The following is a 25,724-nucleotide window of genomic DNA, read 5'->3' as shown; positions in this document are numbered from 1 at the left end:
AATCAGGTGTCTACACTAAGGAGGAACAAGGTCCATATCAGAAATGGAGCAGGTCAAAGCTCCCATGCCAGTCAGAGTGAGACAGCCTGGGAGATGAGTAGCCCCTGTGTTTATAGCCTATGTGAAATAGAGACTTGTCTTTTTTTATTACAAATACAAAATGAAAGTAGTATATGCTCCCAGTCACCATTAAGTCAGTTTTCCTTAACTGTTTTGGGGGAATGTCCTTATTGGGTCTGGTTTAAATGGTTTTTGAAAAATCATCTGTGATATCAAAACAAAATTTTGCTTTAATGCTGAATAATGCTTTAATACTGAAAGTCAGAGTCCAAGAGGGTTCTCTAGCATTTGTATGCTTTTGGACACTGCATTTACATTGCTTAAATTAAAAGAAATGCTAACACACAAACACACACAAATCACTGGACTTCAAGTCAAGAAAAGACCTGCCTATAGATGTTAGGTAACCTAGAGCAGAGGTGTCAAACACACTTCTCTCAATACTCCTGAGTACATCTGGAACCAGATTAAAATGTGATTGGGAAATATTTAACAACACAAATAAAAATACAATTGTTCAATCATTTCAGTCATGTCTGACTTTTTGTGACCTCATTTGGGAAAGATACTGGCAAAGACACTGGAGTGGTTTACCATTTCCTTTGATAGATAGATAGATAGATAGACAGACAGACGTAGATATGTAGATGTATGTATGTGTGTATATATAGATAACATGTTATATATAATATATTCTTTTCTTTATGTTATCTTTCTATATAATATAATATATAATATGTAATTATATAGAACACAATTAATATTAATATGAAGTTTTCTAAGTCAATATGCTGCCCTCAGGGATCCTTACATAAGGCATAGTGGTCTCTGTTTCTATTTGTGTTTGACACCACTGACCTACAGTGTGTCACTTACCTTCCCTGAAATCCAGTTTCCCTATCTGTAAAGCAGAAACAGTATACTATCTACTTCACAGGATCGTTATAAGGAAAGTGCTTTATAAACCTTGACATGTTTTATAAATGTGAGTAGGACTGCTATTATCATTAATACAGTACTGGCTATGATTTAGGAGCTATCTACGAGAGCAAAAAAAAAAGCAAAGACCCTGATGGTACTGCTGTTCAACCTAATGCAGATTCTAAAACTGTAACATAGACATTTTAAGGTTGTCACGAAAGACCCCTAGTCATCTCATCTCTAGAGATTCATGAATCAGCAATTAAAATTACATTAATCCAGCCATATAAAAATAAACTGTATACAGCTGTAATAAACTTTTACAACAGGTTTATTGCTACCATTAGGTCATAACACAGTAGTAAAAACACCTATGGAGGCTTCTTTCCTAGAAACTTAAGAAGAAAAATTACAAGTTAAAGTTCTAGAGGCAGGAATATCGTACGTGAGGTTTCCTCACAATACATTTTAATCTTGGTCTTGATGCAGCAGGTCCATTAAGCTATTATAGAATGGCCATCTAATGGCTCTCAGGTTTGTGCCATACCAGAAGCTAAGAACCTTTTTTAAGATGAATCAGAAAACCTATTAATCTAACACATGTTGGAAGTTTCAAGTAACATTCACTTTCAAAATGTTAAAGTGATTTTAGAAGACAGCAAACATTTACCTGGAATTGTTCCATGGTTAATAATGTTAATCGACTTAAAAATTGCTTTACCATTAGCTGTGATTGTGCCAAAATTAACTTTTGACTCAATTTCCAGATGACAGCATGGAATCAACCTGGAAGGAGGGAAAAAAAGGAGACCTTTACTAATAAAAGTTATGTTCATTTCCTTGCAAGTCTATTAAATCAACAACAGCAATTTCAAATTACGAGTTGGAATTATAAAATGATTAAATTAGGTTTTTTGTTTTACCAAACATAAAAAGTTGTATGTACAAATTCATATTGCTCCCTTCAAGCTAGACACTTTAGAAGTTTGTAACAACATTATGTATTCTACCTACTGTATATAGAAGACTGTATGCATATATGTAGTCAAATGAAATTTGAAAAAAAAAACTTCAATTCTATAAGCATTTAAGGACCTACTACTTGTAAATGATATGTTGAGTGTTAAAGATTCAAAGCTAATAATAAAAGCAAACTTTCCACAAGGTCCCTTCGTTCTTATATCATCTTATAAAAACTTATAACATACACTTTTTGGCATCTTAAGTACTGGTGAATTTTCATCCATCAGAAGGAAATTTTACTTTTAGAAACAGCCAAAAGAAACTCAGTATTAAGTCTGATGAAGAACATAGGTTATCAAGCTGGTGTCTAGATTATAGCAAGCACTCATCAAATATTAGTTGAATTAAATAAAAAATGAGGTGTAATGTTACATCTATCCATCAAATTTTTCCCCCTAGGGAGCTCATAAACTGATTCTTAAGGCAATTCCAAAAGAACTATGCTAAAAAGTCTTTAGAAATGGTTACATCACTGAAATAAATATAAAATTACCCAAAATGACATTAGAGGACGCACTGCTCATTTGAATGTAGAAGTCCTAGTAGCTTTTTTTAAAAAATATTTCTTATACAGTCATACCCAGGGCTGCGTAGAAGCACCCTCCAGTTGGCTCTTGAAATTTTTAGTGTGAGAAAAATGCTACAGATCAGAGCTTAAGTGGTTGTTCTGTTGATTGTCTAGACTTAAGAAAGTGATGGTCAAAAAAATGTTAATTATGTAGATTAAACTTAAAAGGGTGTCATGTTTTCAGAGACTCAGTTTGTAGACATTTACCAGCACCACCACACTGCACGTTACATAAAGCAAATGAGAAACAAATCAAGAAATATTATGAGGCAGCAAGGTAGAGCAGAGGATACAATGCCAGGGCCTGAGTCAAAAAGACCTGAGTTCAAATGCAGCTTCAGACACTTACTGACTGTGTGGTGTTGGGCAAGTCTGCCTGCCTCAGTTTCCTCATCTGTAAAATGAAGATAATAATAATACCTACCTTTCAGAGTTGTTGTGAGGATCAAATGAAATAATAATTGCACAGTGCCTGGCACATAATAAGTGCTATATAAGTGTTAGCTATTATTATTACCAATAATCCATCAGTCAATCAACAAACATTTTAAAGTACCTACTATGTCTTCAGGTACTATGCATAGACACTGGAGATACAAAAACAAAAGTGAAATCATTCTCATCCCCTGAGAGCTTAAATTCTATTAGAGGATACAAGAATACACACACACACACACACACACACACACACACACATATATACATATATATACACATATATACATGTATATTCTTGAATATACTTACATAGGTAGATACAAGGTAATGGGGAAGTGGGGAATGAGTACTAGCTATTGAGATTACGCATGGTTTAACGTGCAGGGAGTGCTTGAACTGAGTTTTGAAAGAAACCAGGATTCTAAGAGGCTGAGGCCTGAAGGATAGCCATCCCAGGAAAGGTATGGTTATGGAAAAGGGAGTGTTATCTATGAGGAAGAGTGAGAAAACCAGTTTGACTGGACCATAGAGTCTATCAAGGGGAATACTAGGGAATAAAGCTGGAAAGGTAGGTTGGGACCGGGTTGTAAAGGGCTTTAAATGACAAACAGAGAGGTTTCTATTTACTCCTAGTGGTGAAAAGGATTTCTAGAGGTTATTGAGTGAGGGGTGAGAGATGGAGGATGAAGGTGGAGGGATGATGTGATTAGATCTGTGCTTGAGGAAAAATCACATTGACAACAGTGTGTCTAAATACAGATTAGAGTGGGCAAGTTGGAGCAGAGAGATCAATTAGGAGGACACTGACTGCAAAAGTCCAGGAGAAATGTGATAAGGCCCAGTTCTATGGTAGTAGCTGTGTAGGAGGAGAGAAGGGTAAGGAGGTGATTGATCTTGTGGAAGTAAAAACAAGACTTAGCAACTGTCTGCATATGTGGGGTAAGAATGAGAAGTTGAGGATAATACAGAGGTTGTAACCTTGGTGATATGGAACTAGAGCTCAGGAGAGATTAACTCTGGATACAAAAATCTGGTAGTTATGTGTATAGAGGTAACATTTAAATTCATGGAAGCTAATTAAGCCACCTGTGAGGCAGCGAAGACAGAAGAGAAAAGAGCTCAAGACAGACACGTCCACAAACATAGGCATTTATCTGCCTTTTTCCGGGGGATAGAGGAGGTTGCCATGTGGAACTGTATCTGTTGTCTGGAATAAGCTTCATTTTCACTGGATGCACATTTTTCTCCCTTGTTCCTGACCAACCCTAAAAACGAATGGTTTTTACTTGTAGCTTTGAAATATGGATCATTTAAAGAGCACAATCTTTATAAGGATACAGCTATCCCTTCTCCATCATGACCTTCCCCTTCACAGTTTCAATATATCGCAGGTCTGCATAAGAAATTAAATGGGAATTTGGGGGGAGTTTTGTGAAAGGTGCAAATGACATGCAAAGGCCAGCTGACAACACAGAAAAAAAGTTTAGAAACTCAGAAATACATAACACAAATTTTACTATAGGGTCCTGTAAACATCCCATAAAAGAAAAAGAAAAAATTCAGACTTCTCTGGTATGAAAGGTGGGCCAAAAAATTTTACGAGGATTTTCCAGATCACATGGACACAGCTCCCCTAACTCCCACGATGTGCAAATGATTACTACAGATTCATCTGTGCCCCTTAAGAGCTAAAAAGTCTTTAGTTTGTTGATTTATATTTAGCATCAATACATTAAAAGGCCCAAAATATGAATGTCTGTGAATGAAATATAACCACATACTAATAAAAAGGTTTACTTTTAATTGCATTAAACTAATAAACTAAGGCTGGGTGATTAGTATAGTAGACTCTTTGGTTCCATTCATATTTCAATTATTTGGTTCTAATACAGTATAATTAAACAATTAGCCAAATCAGCAATTCTAATCAATTTGGCATGTGAAAGAAATGAGTTATAAAGTATTAAAATCTAATTTATGTAGCTGGAAAAATACAGGAAGTATTTTTTAATTAAGTTGACAAATATAAAATTGGGTGTAATAACTAGAAAAATTAACCGAATGTAAATTCTGTGTAGCTTTCCACCTTGTATGACTCCTCCCATAAATCCTCCACAGAGAATTTTCCCAATGCACAGGAGGCCCGCACAGGAGGCCCTACTCTAAGAAATGTATGCACATCATTGTAGTTCTTTTGGCTCCAAAAGGAAGGCAACCAAATTCCATGAAACCATTTGAGCATCCAGATTGTGTCCATATTTAATTCAACTGACATGTACTAAGTGTTTATTACTTGTATTTCTTTTACTTTTTTATTTTTTTTTACTTTTTTACTTTCACTTTGCTACATGGTTAATCTATCTCCTTTTCTGATCATACAGTTCTTAATTATACCTTTAATGCAACTTCCTTTACACAAACACATAATGTGACTTGCCTATTTATGCCTGTCATCAATCACTCCATTGTCTTTTGGGTTACCTGCATTTTTTATTTCTCAGAGATTATGGCATTATGTGATTTGGAGCCATACATCAATACCAGGAGAATAATCAAATAACTCAAATAAATGGATCTGTGATTCCATCAGTTTAGGAGTTCCTTCCAACAAGGCAGAGAGCAATCCATTCAGGTCTGACCTTCCTTGTGTAACTCTTGTCCAGGTCTTCCCATAAGTTTGCCAATGGCCTTTCTGTCTTGAATTATTTCAAGGGTAAAAGTAGAGCACTCTGGCTATCTATCTGTCATCCCTCACACTCGCCTGCCCATCTTCTCTGCTTATCCTACATTGGCTTGAAGGTATCTTTTACTTTTGGGACATCGTCAGTCGTCTTGACTTTTGTCTCACCACTGGACTCCAATGACTTTGGAGGAGAGAGTGAGTCTGATGGCTTTGCAGAACTCTGCCTCACTTAAATCCAATTCATGTGCAAGTCAAGATACACCCCCAGGCCCCATGATTTTATTGGCCTTCTTTGAGAACAACGGACAAATAACAACATTTTACTCCTGTTCTTCTAAGGTTTTCATAAATTTTATGTTGCAGCCTGTAAAGACATACCACGTGCCTCCCCAATACTCTCTGTTTGAAGTTCATTTATAATTCACAGATATTCTTTGTCTCTGTCATGTAGCATGTAGGTAGAATATTAATATTTAAAAGATAAGCCTTGTTTCCATGGGGAAACTTGAGGCTATTAAAGGAACTCTGCAATTTCCTAAAGACAATCCAGTTCATTCGCTTCCTGATGTTCAACTATGAACCCAAATCACTGTCCAGCTGTGGAGGTCAACCCATATGTACAAACTGAGAAAATATTGGTGTTAATAAAGCAGTTTTTGTCAGGGAAACCTGGGATCATTAAAAATTGGCATATTTCTTATTGTAGTCTCCCCCCCCAAACCCTCCCAGATAGCAATCCTTCATGATAAAAAAAAAATTTAAAGAAGGAGAAGGAAAAGGGAAAATAAATAAGTAAAGCATTATTTTTTTTTCAAAAGCAATTTAGTCTGCTCTCTTCCTTCTGTTCAATTCTGGGACCAGCTCGTTGTCTATCTGCACTGCCAATTCAAGATATTTCAGCTAACTCAATGGGCTATCCTTCTCACTTCACGGATAACAGCATTTTTCCTCCTGTTGTGTTGGTGGTTGTTTCCTGTGAGGACTGTTAAATTGAGTTCAAATGGCCAAGACTCTAATTAAGGAAGTCTTGTAGTATTCTAAAGCTAAGTAGAATCAACACAAGGTTATTAGCCAAGTCCCAAAGGACTTCACCATTTCTCTCTTTTCCATTCGGACTCTACCCAAGACATCCTCTATGACAATAGCAAACACCATTAGTGAGCATGTTGAATTATGCCTCAATTGATGTTAGAGGACTGTTGAACAAAGTTATTTCTTTGTAAACATCTATCAAGCCATCTCATGTGAACTTAACATATAGTATAAGGAAATGCTTTCAGAGAAGAGTTTTTTTTTCAAAATGATACGCACTTTTACTCTACATCATGGTTTTTTCAAACAATGATATGAATTTTTTTTGTCCAATCATTGTCACATAGACAAAGAAAAATGGGGATACTTCAGGGAGCTATGCTTTTACAGGTATGGAACTCTCATAGCCTTTATGCTTAACTGAGCAAGATGAGTCTTAGAGAGTTGCCTGAGCCTCAGAGAGATTAAGTGACTTGCCTACAGCCACGCAGCTAGTAAATGTCAGAGATGAATTTTCTGCTCACTAAGTCAAATGTCATTTTTTGTATTTCTTTCAAAGGCAAAACCACCCTTTCAGCTCTTCTGATTCATGACCTTTAAGTGTCATCACTGGTTACTTACCCTCCCTCAAAGCACATTTCCAGTCAGTTGCCAAGTCTTGCCAGTTCCACCAGAAAATATCTCTTACATGCATTTCCTTCTCCCTGCTCACAGGGCCATTACCCTCATTCAGGCCCTCATCTCCTTTCACCCGCACCATTACAATAGACTCCTCATTGCCCTCTCTTCCTCAAGTCTCTGCCCCTTCCAGCCCACATAATTGCCAAAGTGAATTCCTAATAAGCAAGTCTGGTGATGTCACTCCCCTAATCAATGCCTTCTTATTACATTACATTGCTCCCTATTACAGAATCATAGAAATTTGGGAATTGGGACGTCAGTGGCAACCCGGTCCAACTCATACCCAAAAGGATTCCCCATGAAAATATTTCCAGCAACTGATCATTCAGCTTTTGACCAAAGACCTCCACAAAGGGGAAATCCAGAACTTTTGAAGTGGCCCATTCCAATTTTTAACAGCTCTGATTGTTAGAAAGTTGTTGTTTTTTTGTTCACAAACCTAAATTTGCCTCTTTGCAACTTCACTCATTCATTGCTTAGTTCTGCTCTCTGGAATTTGACAGAACAAGTTGAATCCCTCTTCCACCCTTCAAATGCATGAACATACCTACTATGCTTCCCTTGATTTTTCTCTAAGTGAAACAACCCAAGTTATTTCAACTGATCTTCACATGGAATGAGCTCAAGACCACCATTACCTCTAGGATCAAATACTTCTCTGTTTGGCCCCAAAAACCCTTCACAAAATGATTACAACTTATCTTTCCAGAATTCCATTTATTCACTTAAACATAAGCTCCTTGAAATTAGAGACTTTTTGATTCTTTTGCTTGTGACTATAGCACCTAGTCCAGTGAAGGCACATAATAGGCATTTAGGAAATACTTCCTGATTGATTACTGTTTTTCACACCATCTCTGGTCCGGTCAACCTGGCCCTTATGATGCTTTTCACACCCATTTTCCATTTTTGATGAAAATGCCTTGTATGAATAGGTCATATTAGGACTATACTCAGTATCCTCTCCTCTTTATCCTTTCTTTCAACTTGATGTTAGATTTCGCCCTTTGTTCTCTCAGTGGTTAGACTGCATGCTGACAGCCAATTTCAAAACTTTTCCCATACAAATAACCAATTACTTCTGCCTATTAAGATGTAGTCAACATTTTGTAGGACATTATTGTTCGATGTTTGCCATATCCATAATTTCCAATTCTTCTTTTTAAAGTATTCACAATATGCAAGCTCAAGATTTCCAAGTGATAGCACAGAAGCCTTTGGTGTCTTTTCATTTCTTAATCTTGAACTATATTTTCCAAAGTACTTTTCACTATCTTTCCCTGTGTCCATCTTAACATTGAGTCTACCAAGAATCAATGCATATGATAATATGGTTTAGAAAAGTTTGTCACATTCTTTGTAGCATTTCTCCACTTGGCTATCCTCTGCAATTAATCAGAGCAGATAAACTGTAATTATCTTAGGAGCCTTTTTTGTTCTATACACTGTGAGATAAACAAGTGTCCAATGAAATGATCTTTCTTGCTGCCTTTAGGCATAAGATTATAGGATCATAGATCTAGAGCTGTAAAGTACTTCAGAGGTCATCTATTCCAATCCCTTCATTCCATAGGAAACTCTAATTCACGGAGCTTAAGTGACTTGCCATAGGTCACACAGGGAGTGACGGAGCTGTAATTAGAACTTGAGGACTGTGATTCAACATTCTTTTGTACCACAAAGATAAAACCAACTCAACCAATTCCTTTTTCCCCCTAAGGAGAACCTATGAACCATCATTTCATTTATCCTCAACTTCCTTATGTCTCTTGTTTCATTTAGAGAACGAATGTAAATGTTAGTAAGATCCAATTCTTCCAGTAATATATCACTTTGTTGACCAATGGTAAGAATCTCATCCTTAGAATACCAGATTAGTGTACATAGAGGGTCTAAAAACTGATTCTTGGAACTTCCAGTCGCTTTTTTCCTCTTCACTAACCTTATTACAGAAGTATGAATCACCAAGGGCTATTTCCTGTTCCCTCAGTTGGAATAACCACAACCAAAGGACTAATCACCTAGTGGACAGCCCATGGACTGGTCACTGGAACCTTCCAGAGCTTGGACTCTACTGGCGTAGTCTTCAAGAACCAAAATTCTATGCCATCATGAGGCTTGGAAGGTTACTTTCAGAGAAGAAAGTGAAAAGATTGCTCCAAAAAGCATGACCACCTAGCTTCAACAGTAAATTTAAGATTAAATATAAAATCTAATTTTCTCCTTTAAAATGAAAGTGTAACTACCTAGACAAATATCTAATACTTAAGCAATAGTTCCAAGACAGTCACTCAGTTTACCATACTTAGATACCCACGCATTTCATGTAGCCTCAGAATAACAGCATTTTCACTGCTCTTCTAAAATTCGATGTACCTTCTCCATTATTTACAAAAGAGTTAAGTGGATCCATTATGCTGCTTTTCAAATTAAATAAAATATTAGCTGGACTACAAAGATACACTCTAAATAATAGATTATTTTTAATGAGAGTGCTCCATGGAGCAAGATAAAAGAATATCTTTTTTTGACTGAAACTTAATATAGTAACAATAAAAGGCCAATTTTTTTCAAAATATGGGCAAAAATTTCCCACACATCAATCTTAAGGATCATCAAAATATTCTAAAAGTGTGTCCCTTTAGTTAAGCTACGATGAAAATAAAGTTAAAATGAGTTTTTAAATTAAAAAAAAGGCAAATGTTACTTAGAGATTGCATTTTTCTTTGGAGAGTTATGAGAATATCAGCATCAAAATATGTAGATGACATACCCAATCAGTGGAATTATTATTTTTCTTCTTCCTACTAAAATATATATTTTGTCAAAACTGTCTTCTTCTTTAATAGGCTGATAAGTTACAGTGGCTGTCACATGAAGTCCAGTAGCAATTGCTATTTCTTTAGTGTTCCTGTCCAACTTGAACTGCAGTTAAAAAAAAAAAAGATAATTCAAATTATAATGAAATTATAACAAATCACAACTAAATTCTTTACTAAAAGAATGTACAAAGAAATCCTGTCATCATAGCTCAATTGAATTTTTGTGTATATTTCTGCCTAAAAAAGTTTATTAGATGAGTACCACTCCCCTTCCTCCTGTCCCAAAGAAAGCTTGATCCTGTCCTTCTCCAATCCTAGGCATTAGACATGAGCAAAACATAATTGAATTTGACAAACTTAGTCAGTAACTGAGTATTTTGAGTGCTCACAAAGTGCAGCCAGACCACTGAATACTTAGAGAACTGACAAGGATTCCACCAACAAAACAGAAGAAAAATACACTCAAAAGTGTTGCTCAATCTTAAATGAAAATTTAGTATTCCACATTTTTAAAGTGGTTTCTATTGTTAAGTTTGTTTCTAAGATGCCAACAGGTGGCAGTGGGTCAAGGAGTATATTTGCCACCCTAACTTAATCTTTCCAGGAGCAGGAGTAGACCAATCCTCTCAGACCACTGTCTCTGCCCTCCATTCCCATCCACTCCTGCTTCTTTTTTTTTTCACAGTTGGGATGCAATAGTACTTGGTCATAAACACCTGCAGCTTGCCTGTGATTCTCTTTAGTCCACAAGCAAAAAAGGAAAGCTGAAGATTTGGTTTAAAGTTCTGAATTTTTGAAGGTGTATAAAAATGTATAAATTATTAACAAAATAAAAACATCCCTTCAAGTCTCAAGGGTGGACTCTAACCTCCAGACTAGAAAGGAAACTTCCCAACTGGTGAAATTCTGGTTAAAGAGCCACTGGTGGCAAAGAATTGGAAATTGAGAGGATGCCCATCAATTGGGGAATGGCTGAACAAGTTGTGGTATATGAATGTAATGGAATACTATTGTGCTATAAGAAATTATGAACAGGCTGACTTCAGAAAAAACTGGAAAGACCTGTACGGTCTGATGCTGAGTGAAGTAAGCAGAACCAGGAGAATATTGTACACAATAACAGCCACGTTGTACGATGACTAATATTGATAGACTTAACCCTTCTCAGTAATACAAGGATCTAACACATCTCCACAGGCCTCATGATGGAAAATGCTATCCACAAAGAAGAAAGAACTATTGAATTTGAATACAGATCAAAGTATACTATTTGTTATTTTTTTTCTTCTGTTGTGTTTTGTTTCCTCTTTCTGGTGGTTCCTCCTATTGGTTCTAATTCTTACCTACAACATCACTAACATGAAAATATGTTTAATAGGAATGTATGTGTATAGCACATATCAGATTGTGTGCCATCTTGGGAAGGGAGTCAGGAGGGAGGGGGAGAAAAACTTAAAACTTAAAAACTTATGGAAGTGATTGTTGATAATTCAAAATAAATTAATTTAAAAAATTAAAGAGCCACTGGCTTTCCCATTAATCTTCCCTGTACTCCACTAACAGACAATCATAAACTGCACAGTTTTCTGGCTAAACCACAGAATTTATGTGAAAAAAGCACAATCAATATAAAGGAAAAACTTTATCATAATGAAGAAACAGGTACTAGATAGTAAACAGTAATGGGGAGGAAGAGGAAGTAGGGTACAAAGATTTGGAAAAAGGAAACTTTTCCAGAGCTTCTTCCAGACTTATGGTGAACCAGTTTGACTCTACACTGCCTTCTTCTCTTGAGTTCCCCCCTAGTCCCTTCAACATATCGCCAATTGCACCTTTCCAGGCTTTAGCCTTAGATCACTCCCACCATCTACTGCCAAAAAGTACACAACCATTCTAATTGGGTCCACTACAAATTAATATTACATAAACTTAACTGGACTCTCACTGCTACCAGGTAATCCTTCTACACCTCCCTAATCAATTCACTGTCCCACTCACCACAGTGCCTCTTTCAAATTTCTTCATATCTCCTCAAATCTCCTGTAGCCACCCCTCCCCACCCCACCATATCAGCTGAGAATCTTGCTTCACATTTTACTGAAAAAAAAAAAAGAGGCCATTCATTCCTTTTTCTCTCCTCCTCAACTCATATCACTCAGAAACCTTCTGCTACTATATCCTCCTTGACCTCTATCTCACACAAAGAACTGCCCTTTCTCCTTGAAGGCAAACCCCTCTATCTGCACAAATGATCCCATTCTATCATGTCTCCTCCAGCAGACTGCCACCTCTATCATCTTCACTCTCTTGCTTACCTTCAATTTCTCCCTGTTTACTGGTTACTTCCCTACTACTTGTAAATATGCTTATGCTTCTCCCCTACTCAAAAAATCTTCACTTGATCTCTCCATCCCCACTGTCATCCCATATCTCCTCTGTTTTTTGTGATTAAACTCCCTGAGAAGTCCATCTAAGATAAGCACCTCCACTTCCTCTCCTCTTACTCTCTTCTTAACTCTTTATAATCAAGCTCAACCAAAATTGCTTTCTCCAAAATTAACAATGATCTCTTAATTGCTAAATCCAATGGCCTTTTCTCAATTCTCTTCCTTTTTTTCTTTTTGCGAAGCAATCATGGTTAAGTGACTTGTCCAGGGTCACAAAGCTATTAAGTGTCAAGTGTCTGAGGCCACATTTGAACTCAGGTCCTCCTAACTCCAAGGCCAGAGCTCTATCCACTGAGCCACCTAGCCGTCCTTAATTCTCATCCTTATTGACCTCTTTGCAGCTTTTATTACTGTTGATCATTCTCTCCTGTTAGATATTCTTTTGTCTCTAGGTTTTCTAGCACATTATTCTCTCCTGATCCTTCTCCTATCTATTTAATCCCTCCTCCTCAATCTCCTTTGCTAGATCTTCATCCAGGATATACCCACTAACCATAGATGTCCTACAGATCTCTGTCTAAGACTCACTTCTCTTCTCTCTATATACTGTTTCACTCAGTGATCTCATTAGCTCTTAGGGATTCAATTACCACCTCTATGGTGATGATTTTCAAACCTACTTATCCAGCCCTAACCTTTCTGTTGATTTCCATTCTCCCATCCCTTACTGCCTATCAGACATCTCAAACTAAATGTCCAGTAGACATCTTAAACTCAACATCTCTAAAATTAAACTTGGTATCTTTCATCCCATGTATTCCCCATTTTCCAAACTTACCCATTTCTGTCAAGGGCACCACCATCCTCCCAGTCCCCTAGGCTTACAACCCAGGCATCATCCTTGACCCCTCACTCTCTGTCATTCTCCATAACTAATCTGTGAAGTCCTATTGATTCTACCTTCATAATATCTTTTCTGGTCATTATTTTTGCTGTACAAGACATAAATTCTGCTCTCATAATTTGCATTTCTCTTTTAAACAACTCAAAAATGGCTTATTATGATTCCCTGTTCTCCTCAAATTCCCCAGGGTCCTCTATCTCATCAAGTGTTGGACCATTTTCCTTCATTTTGTAGATTCCTGAACTCATTTTTACTAAACATGGAGGCCATATTCCCTTCTGTTGTTACTGCTTTCCTGTTGATGTATTTGTTTATGTTCAAGGTGTTTGAGATTTTTTCTTCCTAAATCTTTGGTACTTTCAGTCTTTCCTCTCTCTCTCTCTCTCTCTCTCTCTCTCTCTCTCTTATTTTCCTTATAACTCACTTCCTGACTCCCTCCCTTCTGATTGTGGTTTCCTAGACACTGGATCTCAAAGAATCTCAGTATCCTCCCAAACTGGAAAATTCATTGTTCACTAGCCCAGATCTCTGCCCCAAGAGTTTTTTGAGGGTCAGAACTGGCCCCAGCTAGGCATTGTGCTCTTCCCTCAGACTTGGGTGAGTCCCATATAGCTCCCTACACACACAGTGTTCTGTCCTGGTGACCCCTATGACTCCCTCTGTTCCTTAGTTCGCTGGCTGGGCACCATCAGTTCAGAGTTTTGAAGTGTTGGTACTTTCAGTTTGTGGTTTGGAAGTGTTGGTGCTCCCAGGTATTTCCAACACCTTGCAGGGTCTTGCTTCTGAAGGGCTATGACCAAGCTGGCTGTCAAAACTCAAGGAAACTTCCACAGCCTGAAGCTGGGGTCTTTACAGCACTGGAAAGAGGGAGGGAGGACAGGGTCAAGAGATGGGTTTTAATGCAAGCCTGTATTCTGTCCTTGGGTCTGCTAATGAAACCTCATTGCCAGTAGTGTGGGGTGAAAAGGAGAGATGCTGAGTGAGTTCAGGATCAGTGATCATCCATAGCTATCTCTGGAATCTTTCTCACCCCTCTCCAAGAGAGACTTTAATTCCTGCTTAAAGGCGAGCAAGATAGTTTAACTATAAAACTGGCCTATTCTTTCCTCAGGTAGGGAATATTGGACAAAATTATATCTGCCTCCCCTAAATATTTCTACTCTAGGGAAAATAATTTTTGTGTGAAAGCTACTTTCCTGGGTCACCATTCCTTAAAGAAGGGGTGCCCCAGGGCTTTGACTCTCTTCTTGTCAAATGTTAATTATGCAAAGACCATCACAACTATTGAATAGCAAAAAAAATAAAATTCCATTTGTCCAAGTAATTAAATGACTAGTACTGGTTCCCCAAAATGTATAGAACACAACTGAGGGGGAGGGGGAGTCTGGCTTGAGTCAATAGCAGAGAAAAATAGACTCCCAAACTCCTCAAGGGGCCTGAGAACCCTTAGAGGGGGAGATTTAACAGGTCTGGCCCTGAGCAAAGCATTTCATAGAATTAAAGAATTTAGAATTTAAAGGAACCTCAGAGTTCATTTAATTCAAGAGCCAAAAGGAATCTCTAAGACAATATAGAAATAAGACCTTATCCAACCTCTGTTTCAAGACCTCCAAAAAGGAAGAACTGACCCTCCTCTGAGGTAAGCCATTCCATTTTTGGATAGTTCTAATTGCTAGGAGATTTTCCCTGACATTGACCCTAAATTTTCCTCTTTTCAGTTTATACTCACTGACTCTTATTTTGCCCTCTCAAGCCAAACAGAACAAGTTATCTCTCTTCCATTTAATAACCCTTCAAATATTTGGACCCAGCTACCATGTTTGCTCTGAGTCTTCTCTTATCCAAGCTAAATACTCTGTTCCTTCAACCTATTCCTAAATGATATAGATTCAAGGACCTTCACTATCCTGGTGGCCTTCCTCTGGGCACTCTTGAGCTGTGTCAATTTTCTTTTCCAACTGAGGCTGTCAAAATTAAACATAATGCTTCAAACTTGTTCTGAGGAGGGCAGAATACAGAAACGTTATCACTGCCTTTTTCCTGGAAGCTATGGTTGTCTTAATGCAACCCTAAATTATGTTAGGTTTTTTTTTTTATGTTGACACATCACAGTATAAAATCATATTGAACACTGAGTCCACCTCATCTCCTAGGTCTTTTATCAACCTCTATATCTAATCATGTCTAGTCAGTCAATAAACATTTATTAAGTGCCCAGTTATGTGCTAGGAACTATGCTAAGCGCCTACCCCATACTACAGCTGTAAAGTTAATTTTCTTAACTAAATGTATTTTTTTTCCTTTTATTCCTTTTGAATTTCATCTAATTAGATTCAGATCAATGCTCTAATACGCCAAGATCTTTTTGGCTCCTCACGGGCATTCAGTGGGTTAACTATTCTTCCTTGCTTTTGTATCATTTGTCAATTCGATGTGCACACCATCTATATCTTCATTTGAATCATTCAAAAAAAAATGCTAAACAGCTTTCAGGCAAGTGCCCATCCATAGGGCACAACAACTGAGACCAGATGAGTTGGCAATGAACCATTAGCAATAAACTGCTCTTTGAATCTGGCCATTCAATCAGTTCCAAATCTATCTAACGATGTTATTAACTAGTCTACATTTACCTTTTCCGCAAAAATATTTTGTAATATACTTTAACAAATGCTTTGCTAAACTGTATATCTATAGCACCAGTTTAGTGACCAAAAAAGGAAAGGAAATAAGGTTAGCCTGGAATGATCTGTCCACATTGAGGGTCATGCTGGCTCTTTGTAATCACAACTTCCTTTGTTAGAGAAGTTCATTAACCATCTCTTCAATGATTCATTCCAAAATTGTCCTAGAAACTAAAGTCCAGCTTTTGTTTGTAGGCCTATGATTTAAAAAATCTCTCTCTCATTCTCTCTCTCTCTCTCTCTCTCTCTCTCTCTCTCTCTCTCTCTCTCTCTCTCTTCTCTGTTAATCAGGATATCTGATTGTCCATGTTCCTGTGGTACTTCTCCCATTTTCCATGATCTTTCAAATACCATCTACACTGATTTAGCAATGACATCTTCCTGTTCTTTCAATACCAAAGGGGGTAGTTTATCTGCCATAGATGGTTTGAATTTCTCAAGGACAGCTAGGTTCTCTCATGTTCTCCTTACTTACATTTGGTATCAACAACTCCCCATTATTCATTTTCAATCATTTCAATTGTAAAGGCCTTTTTCCTTGGTAGAGAAAATGGATATGTAATAAGAATGGACCTGCTCTGTATTCCCTCTGTTTTCAAGAATCATTATTACATTTGCCCCAAGCAATAGCTCCATCCCTTATTGTAACCTCTTATTTTCCCCAATAGGGCTTTAAAAAAGTTCCCCCTTGCCAGCTTCAGCTCACAAACATTGAGCAAAGCAAAGGAAAGTCTCTAGCAGCAACTCTGTGTAAGTTTCTGGGAGAAGTAGCTTCAAACAGACAGCCTTGTTTCCTCTCCCCCAAGGCCAGGTTATCATGAGAGAGAAGCGTGCACGTGGACATAGGATTGGAAAGAAGTGACTTGATAAAGAAAATATTTGCCTGAGAGTGAGAAGTCCTGGAACCATCCAAGTAATGGCAAATCAAGATGCTTAGGCAGAGAAGTCATTGAGGCAGCCACAAGTGAAGCCACTTGTGTTCATTTCAATTAGCCAGAATGTCTGAGTAGGAAGTTAAGATGTGAGTCTGATGGTGCTGAACTCTGCCCTCCCACTCCCCACAACTCATGAAAATGGTGAAATTTTGCTTCCTTTTTTAACCTTCATTCTCTCCCACCTGATGATGTATGTAAATAATCCAAAGTTTTTCTGTTCTTTAAGGTCATATTTATTTGTTTAGGTTTTTTTTTTTTAGTTTTAAATTTGCAGGATAGGAAAAAATTATTGATCCTAAGTACTCTGGCTTCAGCACTTCATTATCTGTAAATGGGGACTTGGAAGGGGAGGAGGATAAGAAGGGGTCATAAGTAGCTAGCAAAATATAAGAGAGCAATAAAGAAAGAGAGGGTCAAATTTTCTTTCTAAGTTGCCAGGATTCAATACTGGCTAAAGCTTCGCAAGCTAAATGAGTTTAAGGATCGGCATATTATAGAAACTTCCCAAAACAAAGCAAAAGCTGAATACAGGGTTTTCCCTTTGACAAAAGTCTGATTCATGGGTAAACAGATGGAAAGGGTAGAAAAGACCTTGGTGATGGACTTTCCTCAGAGGCAGAATCCTCAGGCAAGTTCACTCCCTTAATTTTTCTCTGAAGACCTTGTCTCTTCCTTAATGAGAGGTTATGGAGACATCGACTGAGGGAAAGGCAGTCCCCTCAAGGGCTCGCTAAAGAAAAGAAATGGAAAAGAATAACTGCTCACATGAAAGTGAGTCCCATCAAAGAGGGAATAGCTAGTTTGCTAGTTTTCCTGTTTAACTACACACACACATACACACACACACACACCCCTTGTTTTTGTTCCAAACACTGTGCCAAAGCTGACAATACAAATATAAAAATGAAAAAGAGATGCAGACACACAGACCTTAACCTGAAGGGTGAACAGAGGGGAGAGGGTACATGTGTGGCAGTAAACAAATAACAAGACAATCTAGATGGATAGCTGGATGAGATGTGGTATATATAGACAGCCTCTAGCTATAGTGGCCCAAAAGACATAGTTTAACCTCACTTAGTTGCCAACCAACTGGGCTGGGCCCTAGGGCAAGAGTTCCAAAGATGCTGGATTAACTCCCCCAAGGACTGGGGGCATGGATTCTGAAGGAAATAGTGCCCTTCACACCTGGAGAATGTTTCACATGCATTTGAATCACCACATGTTGATGATCAGTCATACTTTAGTATGAAGACAAGAAGGACCATGCCTACCTGAACCAGTACTGTATCCTTACTGAATATTTTTTGCGTTCTACAGCTGAGTAAATCTTCTTTTGTTACCTGCTCAATGTGTCTCATAATAAGTGTCTCATTCCAGTCTGAAACTTGAACTGTGAAACTAGCCAGTCAGCCCTGACCTGTAATATTTTGACATAAGGCAAAATTTGATCAAAATGGCAACCTAACTCACTCTGTAGCAGAAGTGAGGAAGGGTAATACATATGCAGAGGATAGAGTGATCAATCAGATAACTAGATACAGCACCATGACATGTTATGGTAAAGGCTCTTCTAGTGGCATATAGAGAGCCCTCTGAATGGAATATCCAAAGGGCACCTGCTAACAAGAAGAAATTACCTCACTGGATATTAAAAGAGATTGACAAGGACTTCCCCAGGAGTAAAATATCCATCCTCTCCTTGAATTTGTGATACAGAAGAGCTGAAAGCTGGGCATACTCTGACATTCGTCCTTGCTTTAGGGATGGCAGAATTTCAAAAAGTTCAAAGAAAGGATAAATAGAATCCCAATGATTAAAGCTAACTTTACAGGAGGGAGGGAAGAATCTCAAGAATGAAATTATGAATACGTGAAGGGAAAAAATTCCAATGAATATGAAAAATAGGAGTTGTTTGAGGAGAGTAATGTGTATGCACAGGCACCATACCAGCCAACTTTGATTTTAAAGAGATATATATGAAGACATATCTTTCAAGGGCAAGTAAAGGAGAATATATTTAATAGAGATATCATCCCATAAAAATAGTGTCAAGTGTGCTAAAGGACACCCAGATACCCCATTGTCCAACCACGCCACCTTAGCATCTGCCTCCTGCTGCTATCCTTCATTTCCCTACTTGGACCAACACCCTCCATTACAGATCTAGACTGCTGAAACCTAGACCTCCAGAATTCATGTCCTGAGTCTCTGGGAACTGGACATTGGGCCTGATGTGGGTGAGTCTGATAATTTAGATTCAAAAACTGAACATAATGAAGCACTCATACACAATCTAACAATTATTAAAAGGAGGGTTAGTCATAAATAGCTAGGTGGAAGGACCATGCCCTCTCCTGGAGGGAGCTTTGAATGTGGCTCCTGAGATATGGGGTTTATAAGGAAGCAATTGATCAACAGCCTATGGGAGTGTCAGTAAAACTATACCATAACACTCAGCACCAGGGCAATAAGGACCTATTAGCCCCACATCAGCCTAAGACATCCCTAAAGCCTCCAAAGTAGTTAGATACAAGGGGCTCCCAGATAGTAAAAACCAAGCTACTGTCATATCACAGGGCCTCCAAAGGGTCTATCAGAGCATCCCACATTCTATGTGGAGCTTTGGAGATCAAACTACCAAAAGAAGGAGCATCACAAACTCTTTGAAACAGGTACCCATACAGGTACCTTTTGGAAATCTCCATGCTACTGTGGGTAGGGCCAAGTGGAAATCTTTAGTTAATTAAGATATCCAATACCAAATACGAAACAAAATCAGGTCTTAGGAGGTGTGAAAGATATTTCCTACACAGTAACTCCAGTGGCTTCCCATTTCCTGTGGGATAACATATAAAGGCTTCTGTTTAGTTTTTTAAAGCCCCATACAATAGTCCCAACCTAATTTTTCTGGGATCATTGAACATTACTATTCCACACTCTTAGATTAAACCAAATTGGCCTCTGTTCCTCATAAATACTTCATTTCCTTTCTCTGTGCCTCAGGGTATCCCTAGGCTCCTGGATTAACAGATGCTGAAGTTCAGTTTTGATTCTCTCTCTTAAAGAAGTCAGCACCACCGGTAAACCAGAAAAACAGCATTCCTCAGAAGCCAGGTCTTCATAGGCCCAGGTGTCAGAACTGGGACTTCATTACACTTCACATGCTATGATCTTGTGATATTGGCCTTTTTTCTCTTCCCTTCATAAGAAGCTCTACCTTCCAACTCTGTTTTCTCACAGGCTGTCTGTCCTTCAGCCTAGAATGTTGACTTTCTGCATCTCCACCTCTTGAATTCCTTTAGGTCTCAGCTAAAATCCCACTCTCTATAAGAAGCTTTTCCCAGGCTCCCTCAATAGTAGCGCTTTCCCTTTGAGATTATCTCCAATTTACCCTGTATATATCTACTACTTACATACTTGTTTGCATGATATCTCCTCTAACAGAATGTGAGCCCCTCAAGGGCAAGGACTAGTTTTGCCTTTCTTCATTTCCCCAGCCATTAATTAGTACAAATGACAAGTGATATAATAAACACTTACTAAATGCTTATTGACTTAACTTGGTTTGGTTTTCATCAGATTGTGATCTCCTTAGGGCAAAAACTGTCTTTTTGCCTCTTTTTTAATCCCCAGCACTTAACACAGGGTCTGGCATATAGTAAGCACTTAATAAATGCTTACTGGTGGACTAACTGTAACAGGAAGGATATGACAAAGGCTGAGTCAATTGTTAAATGGAAATGGTACATTCAAGATTTCACTCCCTCAGATATTAGTGCCCTTCATAAACATGGGCTATGTTCAAGCATAAGGACCCTCCCAATGGGATAAGCTATCAGCAATATGGCTATTGTATGTGAGACATGGGTCAATAATATTTTCATCTGTAGTTACTTCTGAGTGATTGCCATGGGTCTAACCAAATCGTGTGGGACATGGGGAGAACAGTACTAGATAACTGAAGACTTTCCCCTTTGGGGAATAGGACCAATGGAGGGATTTTGCCAGTGTGCTCTATTGCACAGTTGTTTGTGGGGCACATGAGACTCTGATGAAATAAATAACCAAGATAATATTTTTACAAGAGTAGCAGAGGTTGCCAATTTGGACATGGGCGTTGTGATGTCACATTGTTACTAAGTAGGAGACTATGTCATCCCCTTCACTAAGGATTGAGGCAGCTATTTCTGCCCAACCAAACTTCCCATGCTAATCAAGAGTGCCCAGCTAAGGGGCAGCTAGGTGGCACAGTGGATAGAGCACCGGCCCTGAGGTCAGGAGGACCTGAGTTCAAATCTAGACTCAGACCAAACACTTGACACTTACTAGCTGTGTGACTGTGGGCAAGTCACTTAACCCCAATTGCCTAAAAAAAAAAAAAAGAGTGCCCAGCTTGCCCTAACAGTCTCATACCTTCTCCTAACTGGCAAAATGACCCTCTTCTTCCATCTCAGAGCAAGTGCTTTGCCCCTGACAAACAATATTGTCATCATCATTCACCTCAAATACCAGTATCTAGTGTCCCATCTCTAAGAAGTCATATTTACAATGAATTGTTGCCGCCTAGGAAATGGGGAGAGCTCTCTGTTTCAAAAGTTTCTCAAATCCAGTCTACAAGAAGAGATACTCAAGAAGGATGGGCTAATTTCCTTATTCCATCAAGGCACAAAGTTACCCAGGCCTCAAGATTCCTGCACCCTCAAATATATATATACATCTTTGATAAATGGGTTCAAGTATCCTTTGCTCTCAGATGGTTGAAACAACTTCTTCCCTGAAAAGACTTGGGGGACCAATAAGCAGTATTCTCTCTAATGACATGGAAGAGATAAACCTATTTATCTCTTGTAACTAGAGTAAATATATTTAATTGTACTTGGAAATAACTCTGAGTTCCAAATGAAGGAGAGGCAAAATCAATCCCACCTCATAAAAGAAAGGGGCAACCCCTCACCAGAGGCCTCTATAAGTGCAGAGATTTAGTATCTATCTGCCAACTCTGTGCATTTTCATTGGCTGTCTGATGCCTTGATGGGACTCCCAGAGAAGAGAAGCATTGGCTGGTATGCCAAGGAACACTGAGAGGATGGTAGTGTAGTGCAAGCCTCAATAAAGCATAATGACCTTTTTGTTACCTGACTGCAAACTATCCTGAACCATGATGAAAATCAGAGACTATTCCAAAAGTGTCATCATTGATACTATGTCCTTCATGTCCATGGTGACATCACTGCTTTATATCAGGAGGCCCATTGTGAAATGGAAAGATTTGGTATCACACATCACAAAATCATTAAATCTGGAAATTGGTGCTTTTGAAAGGTAGAGGTATGACTTGGGATTCTGGTCTTCCTTCCCCTCCATATCATGCAACTTCTTAGTGGGGCTATTACATCACTTTGCTTGTTGTTGGGAAGAGGGAGTTGTTGTTTGTTTTATATTTTAGTTTTTTCTTTTCCTTTTCCAGGGCTGCCGATGTCAAGCTTCTTGTATCTCTGAGATTAAGGTAGCCCCATTATGACCCTACAGCCATTTTGGTGGTAGGACATCCCCTAGAACAGAGATGTCAAACTTAAGGGGTGCTTTGACTGAACCAAATTAAAACAAATTGAGAAATGTTTAACATAATAAATTTTAAAACATAGATAATTTAATTTGTGGTTTCCTAAGTCAATATGCAGCCCATAGGGATCCAGAGTTTGACAACACTGCTCTAGAAGACTTTTGGGATTTTCAGGTCTCCTGGGAGCAATGTCTACCAGTGTTCCTTCCGTGAATGCTAGGCTACTCCTCCCCCTACACATCACCCCAAAAAGGCAGGGAAATTGTTCCCTAGACTTGATTAGTCCAAGGAGGGAAGGTATGAACCATTGATACAGTTGTCCAGTCATCTTATGGAACAAAAGAGGCTACCAGCACATGAGGAGTCAATAGTTCTCAAAACTTGTAGGATATCTGACTGTCATTCCAGTCACACTTCCATATAGAGACATAAAGATGTGGAAGGTACATCCACCTTAACTAGCAATGGGAGATATGAAGAGAAGATGGGCTGGCCACATGGAGAGTAAGGGACGACTGAGTGTTCTTTGGCTGTCAAGAGAAATCAAAGAAGTAGTCTAGTATATCAGATAGATTCCTATGATATACCTTTGGGAAAACATGGATGAGTAGCATAGGACAGGCATGGATGGGTGACCTTTGAAGTTCCTCATTTACCACATTTCAGCCTGCTTCACCCATCATGTACCTCTCCATTGCACTCCATTGCAATATTCATTTTCATTTCTTCAGAGATTGCTATATTCCATGTTGCCAAAGAGCAACACCACTAAAATATTGCTATTAAAATGAGATGGCTTTACTTGTGGGAGAAGCTTGATGTTATTAAAAAAAAAACTTTGCAACTTCATGAAAGCAATCCAACCTATTCTTTCTCCTGTTAAACGGTGGTCCCTTCTCATTGTCTATTTGTACTGTCTGTACCAGACATACAAGATCTATGGATTGTCCATGTAAATGCATGTAATAACAGGACAATGGAAACTGTTCGTCCACTTGATCTTTCACACTTGAGTGGTCAAGCAAAAAAAAATTTTGAGTGATTATCAATCTCTTCTGTGCAATCAGTGTTTGGGGCTTACATGAATTGCTCTGTGCTATTCCAGGACTCGATGCAACCAACATATCATCATCCATAAACAGGATTATCTGGAAGACCTCTCCATCCTCTTCAACCTGTGATCCATGCTGGATTTCCTCCATCTTGATAAAGAACAACTTTAACAAGCGTACATGTCCCTGTTTCAGGATGCCTTGTTTGTTATTAATCAGGCACACTCACACACTCTGCCTGCCAGCTAAGCTGACCTACTTGCTACTCCTCATATTTGACATGCCCTCTCCCACCTCTGTGCCTATCAAGTCTTTTCCCAAAACCTGGAAAGCTACCCAGCTTGCCTTTCTCAGAAACCCTAGCTTCCTTCAAAGATCAGGTCAAGTACCACCTCCAATATGAGGCCTTTTCTGCTCTCCCACTGTCACTGTTCTTCCCTTTTCCCTACTTTGTGTTTACTCTATATGTACTTTAAAAATACTCCTATTTGTATATACTTTTGCTTTCCTCTAGCGTAAGTTCCTTGAAGATAGGGACATGTTCATTTTTTTGTCTCTATACACCTACCACCTGGTTTAGTACCCAGCATGTATTAGGTGCTGATTAAATGCTTAATTGAATTGAATTTATGATCAAAGGGTCATTGAACAAGGTTATTTCTGTTGTGTATTTATACAACAGAATATTTATATTTGTATATTTATCTCTTAAAGAATTGAATGATTCTGATGCATGGATGAGAGATATTTTATTAGAAAAAAAATTTAATGGGGCATTTTTCCTTTACTGAATCAAATGCTGTTCCATAATCAACAATTATCTTCTTGCTCTATATCTTTCAGTCAGCTGGTAAAGATGTGGCCTATTATTAGCCTACTTGGCCCCTCCCAATACATTCAACAAGGATATGCTTAGTGAACATTATTGTATTTTATCCTAGCAACTATCTCATAAGGTCAATAGTACAAGGATTATTATTCATACTTTACAAATAAACTATGACTCAAAGAGGTTGGAAGCAGCTGGGTTGTGCAGTGGATACAGCACTGGACCTGGTGTCAGGAATACCCACTTCAAATCTGGCCTCAGACACTTACTAGATGTGTATCCCTGAACATGTCATTTAACCTCTATCTGCCTCAGTTTCCTCATCTGTACAGAGTATAATAATAATATCTGTAAAATGAGTATAATAATAGCACCTACCACCCAGAGTTATTGTGAGGATAAAATAAAACATCTGAAAAGTTCTTTGTAGACACTAAAGTACTACATAAATGTGCGCTATTATTACATGACTTACCCAAAGTCACACAACTATAACGTGGCAGATCAGGCACTCGGACTTGAAATCCGACACTCTCTCCACTACACCACAGCTGCCTTTGAAGATTTGAAGTTCAGCTCTAGGATTCTATGAATTTGTGACTGTAAGAACCCATTTTCCAAAACATCTTGCCAAATAAAATCCCACCTTAAAACTTTAAAAAGTAGTTAATCATATTTGCTGTTGTTCAGTCATGTCTGACTCTTTGTGACCCCACTGATCATAGCACACCAGGCCCTTCTATCCTCCACTATCTCCTGAAGTCTGTCCAAGCTCCTTGTTTCCATGACAATATCTATCCACCTCATCCTCTTCCATCCCTTTCTCCTTTTGCTTTCAATCTTATCCAGCATAAGAGCCTTTTCCAATGAGTCCCGTCTTCTTATTATTTGGCTGAAGTACATAAGCTTCAGCTTCAGTATTTGTCCTTCCAATGAATAGTCAGTTAATTTCTTTAAGTATTGACTGGTTTCTTTTTCTTAAGGTCCAAGGGACTCTCAAAAGTCTTCACCAGCACCATAATTTAAAGGTGTCAATTCTGTAGCACTCAACCTTCCTTACAGCAACAACCCTCACAGCCACACATTACTACTGGAAAAACCATCACCTTGACCACATTACTTTTGTCAGCAAGGTGAAG

At 38.3% G+C, this 25,724-nt stretch overlaps 1 protein-coding gene across 1 annotated transcript in view; it reads right to left on the bottom strand.

The window, feature by feature from the left end:
- CFAP47 (cilia and flagella associated protein 47) overlaps positions 1–25,724 on the bottom strand; it is an 890,592-nt gene that overhangs the window by 850,844 nt on the left and 14,024 nt on the right. Inside the window, 2 exon segments of the mRNA XM_078146130.1 lie at positions 1,652–1,767; positions 10,180–10,331. Coding sequence (XP_078002256.1) covers positions 1,652–1,767; positions 10,180–10,331 — 268 coding nt within the window.

Source organism: Phascolarctos cinereus, unplaced genomic scaffold, assembly GCF_003287225.1.
Source record: "Phascolarctos cinereus isolate Bilbo 61053 unplaced genomic scaffold, phaCin_HiC Scaffold_726;HRSCAF=1367, whole genome shotgun sequence".
Classification (NCBI taxonomy): domain Eukaryota; kingdom Metazoa; phylum Chordata; class Mammalia; order Diprotodontia; family Phascolarctidae; genus Phascolarctos; species Phascolarctos cinereus.
Note: the sequence above shows the minus strand (reverse complement) of the source record. Positions and strands in the feature narration are given on the sequence as shown.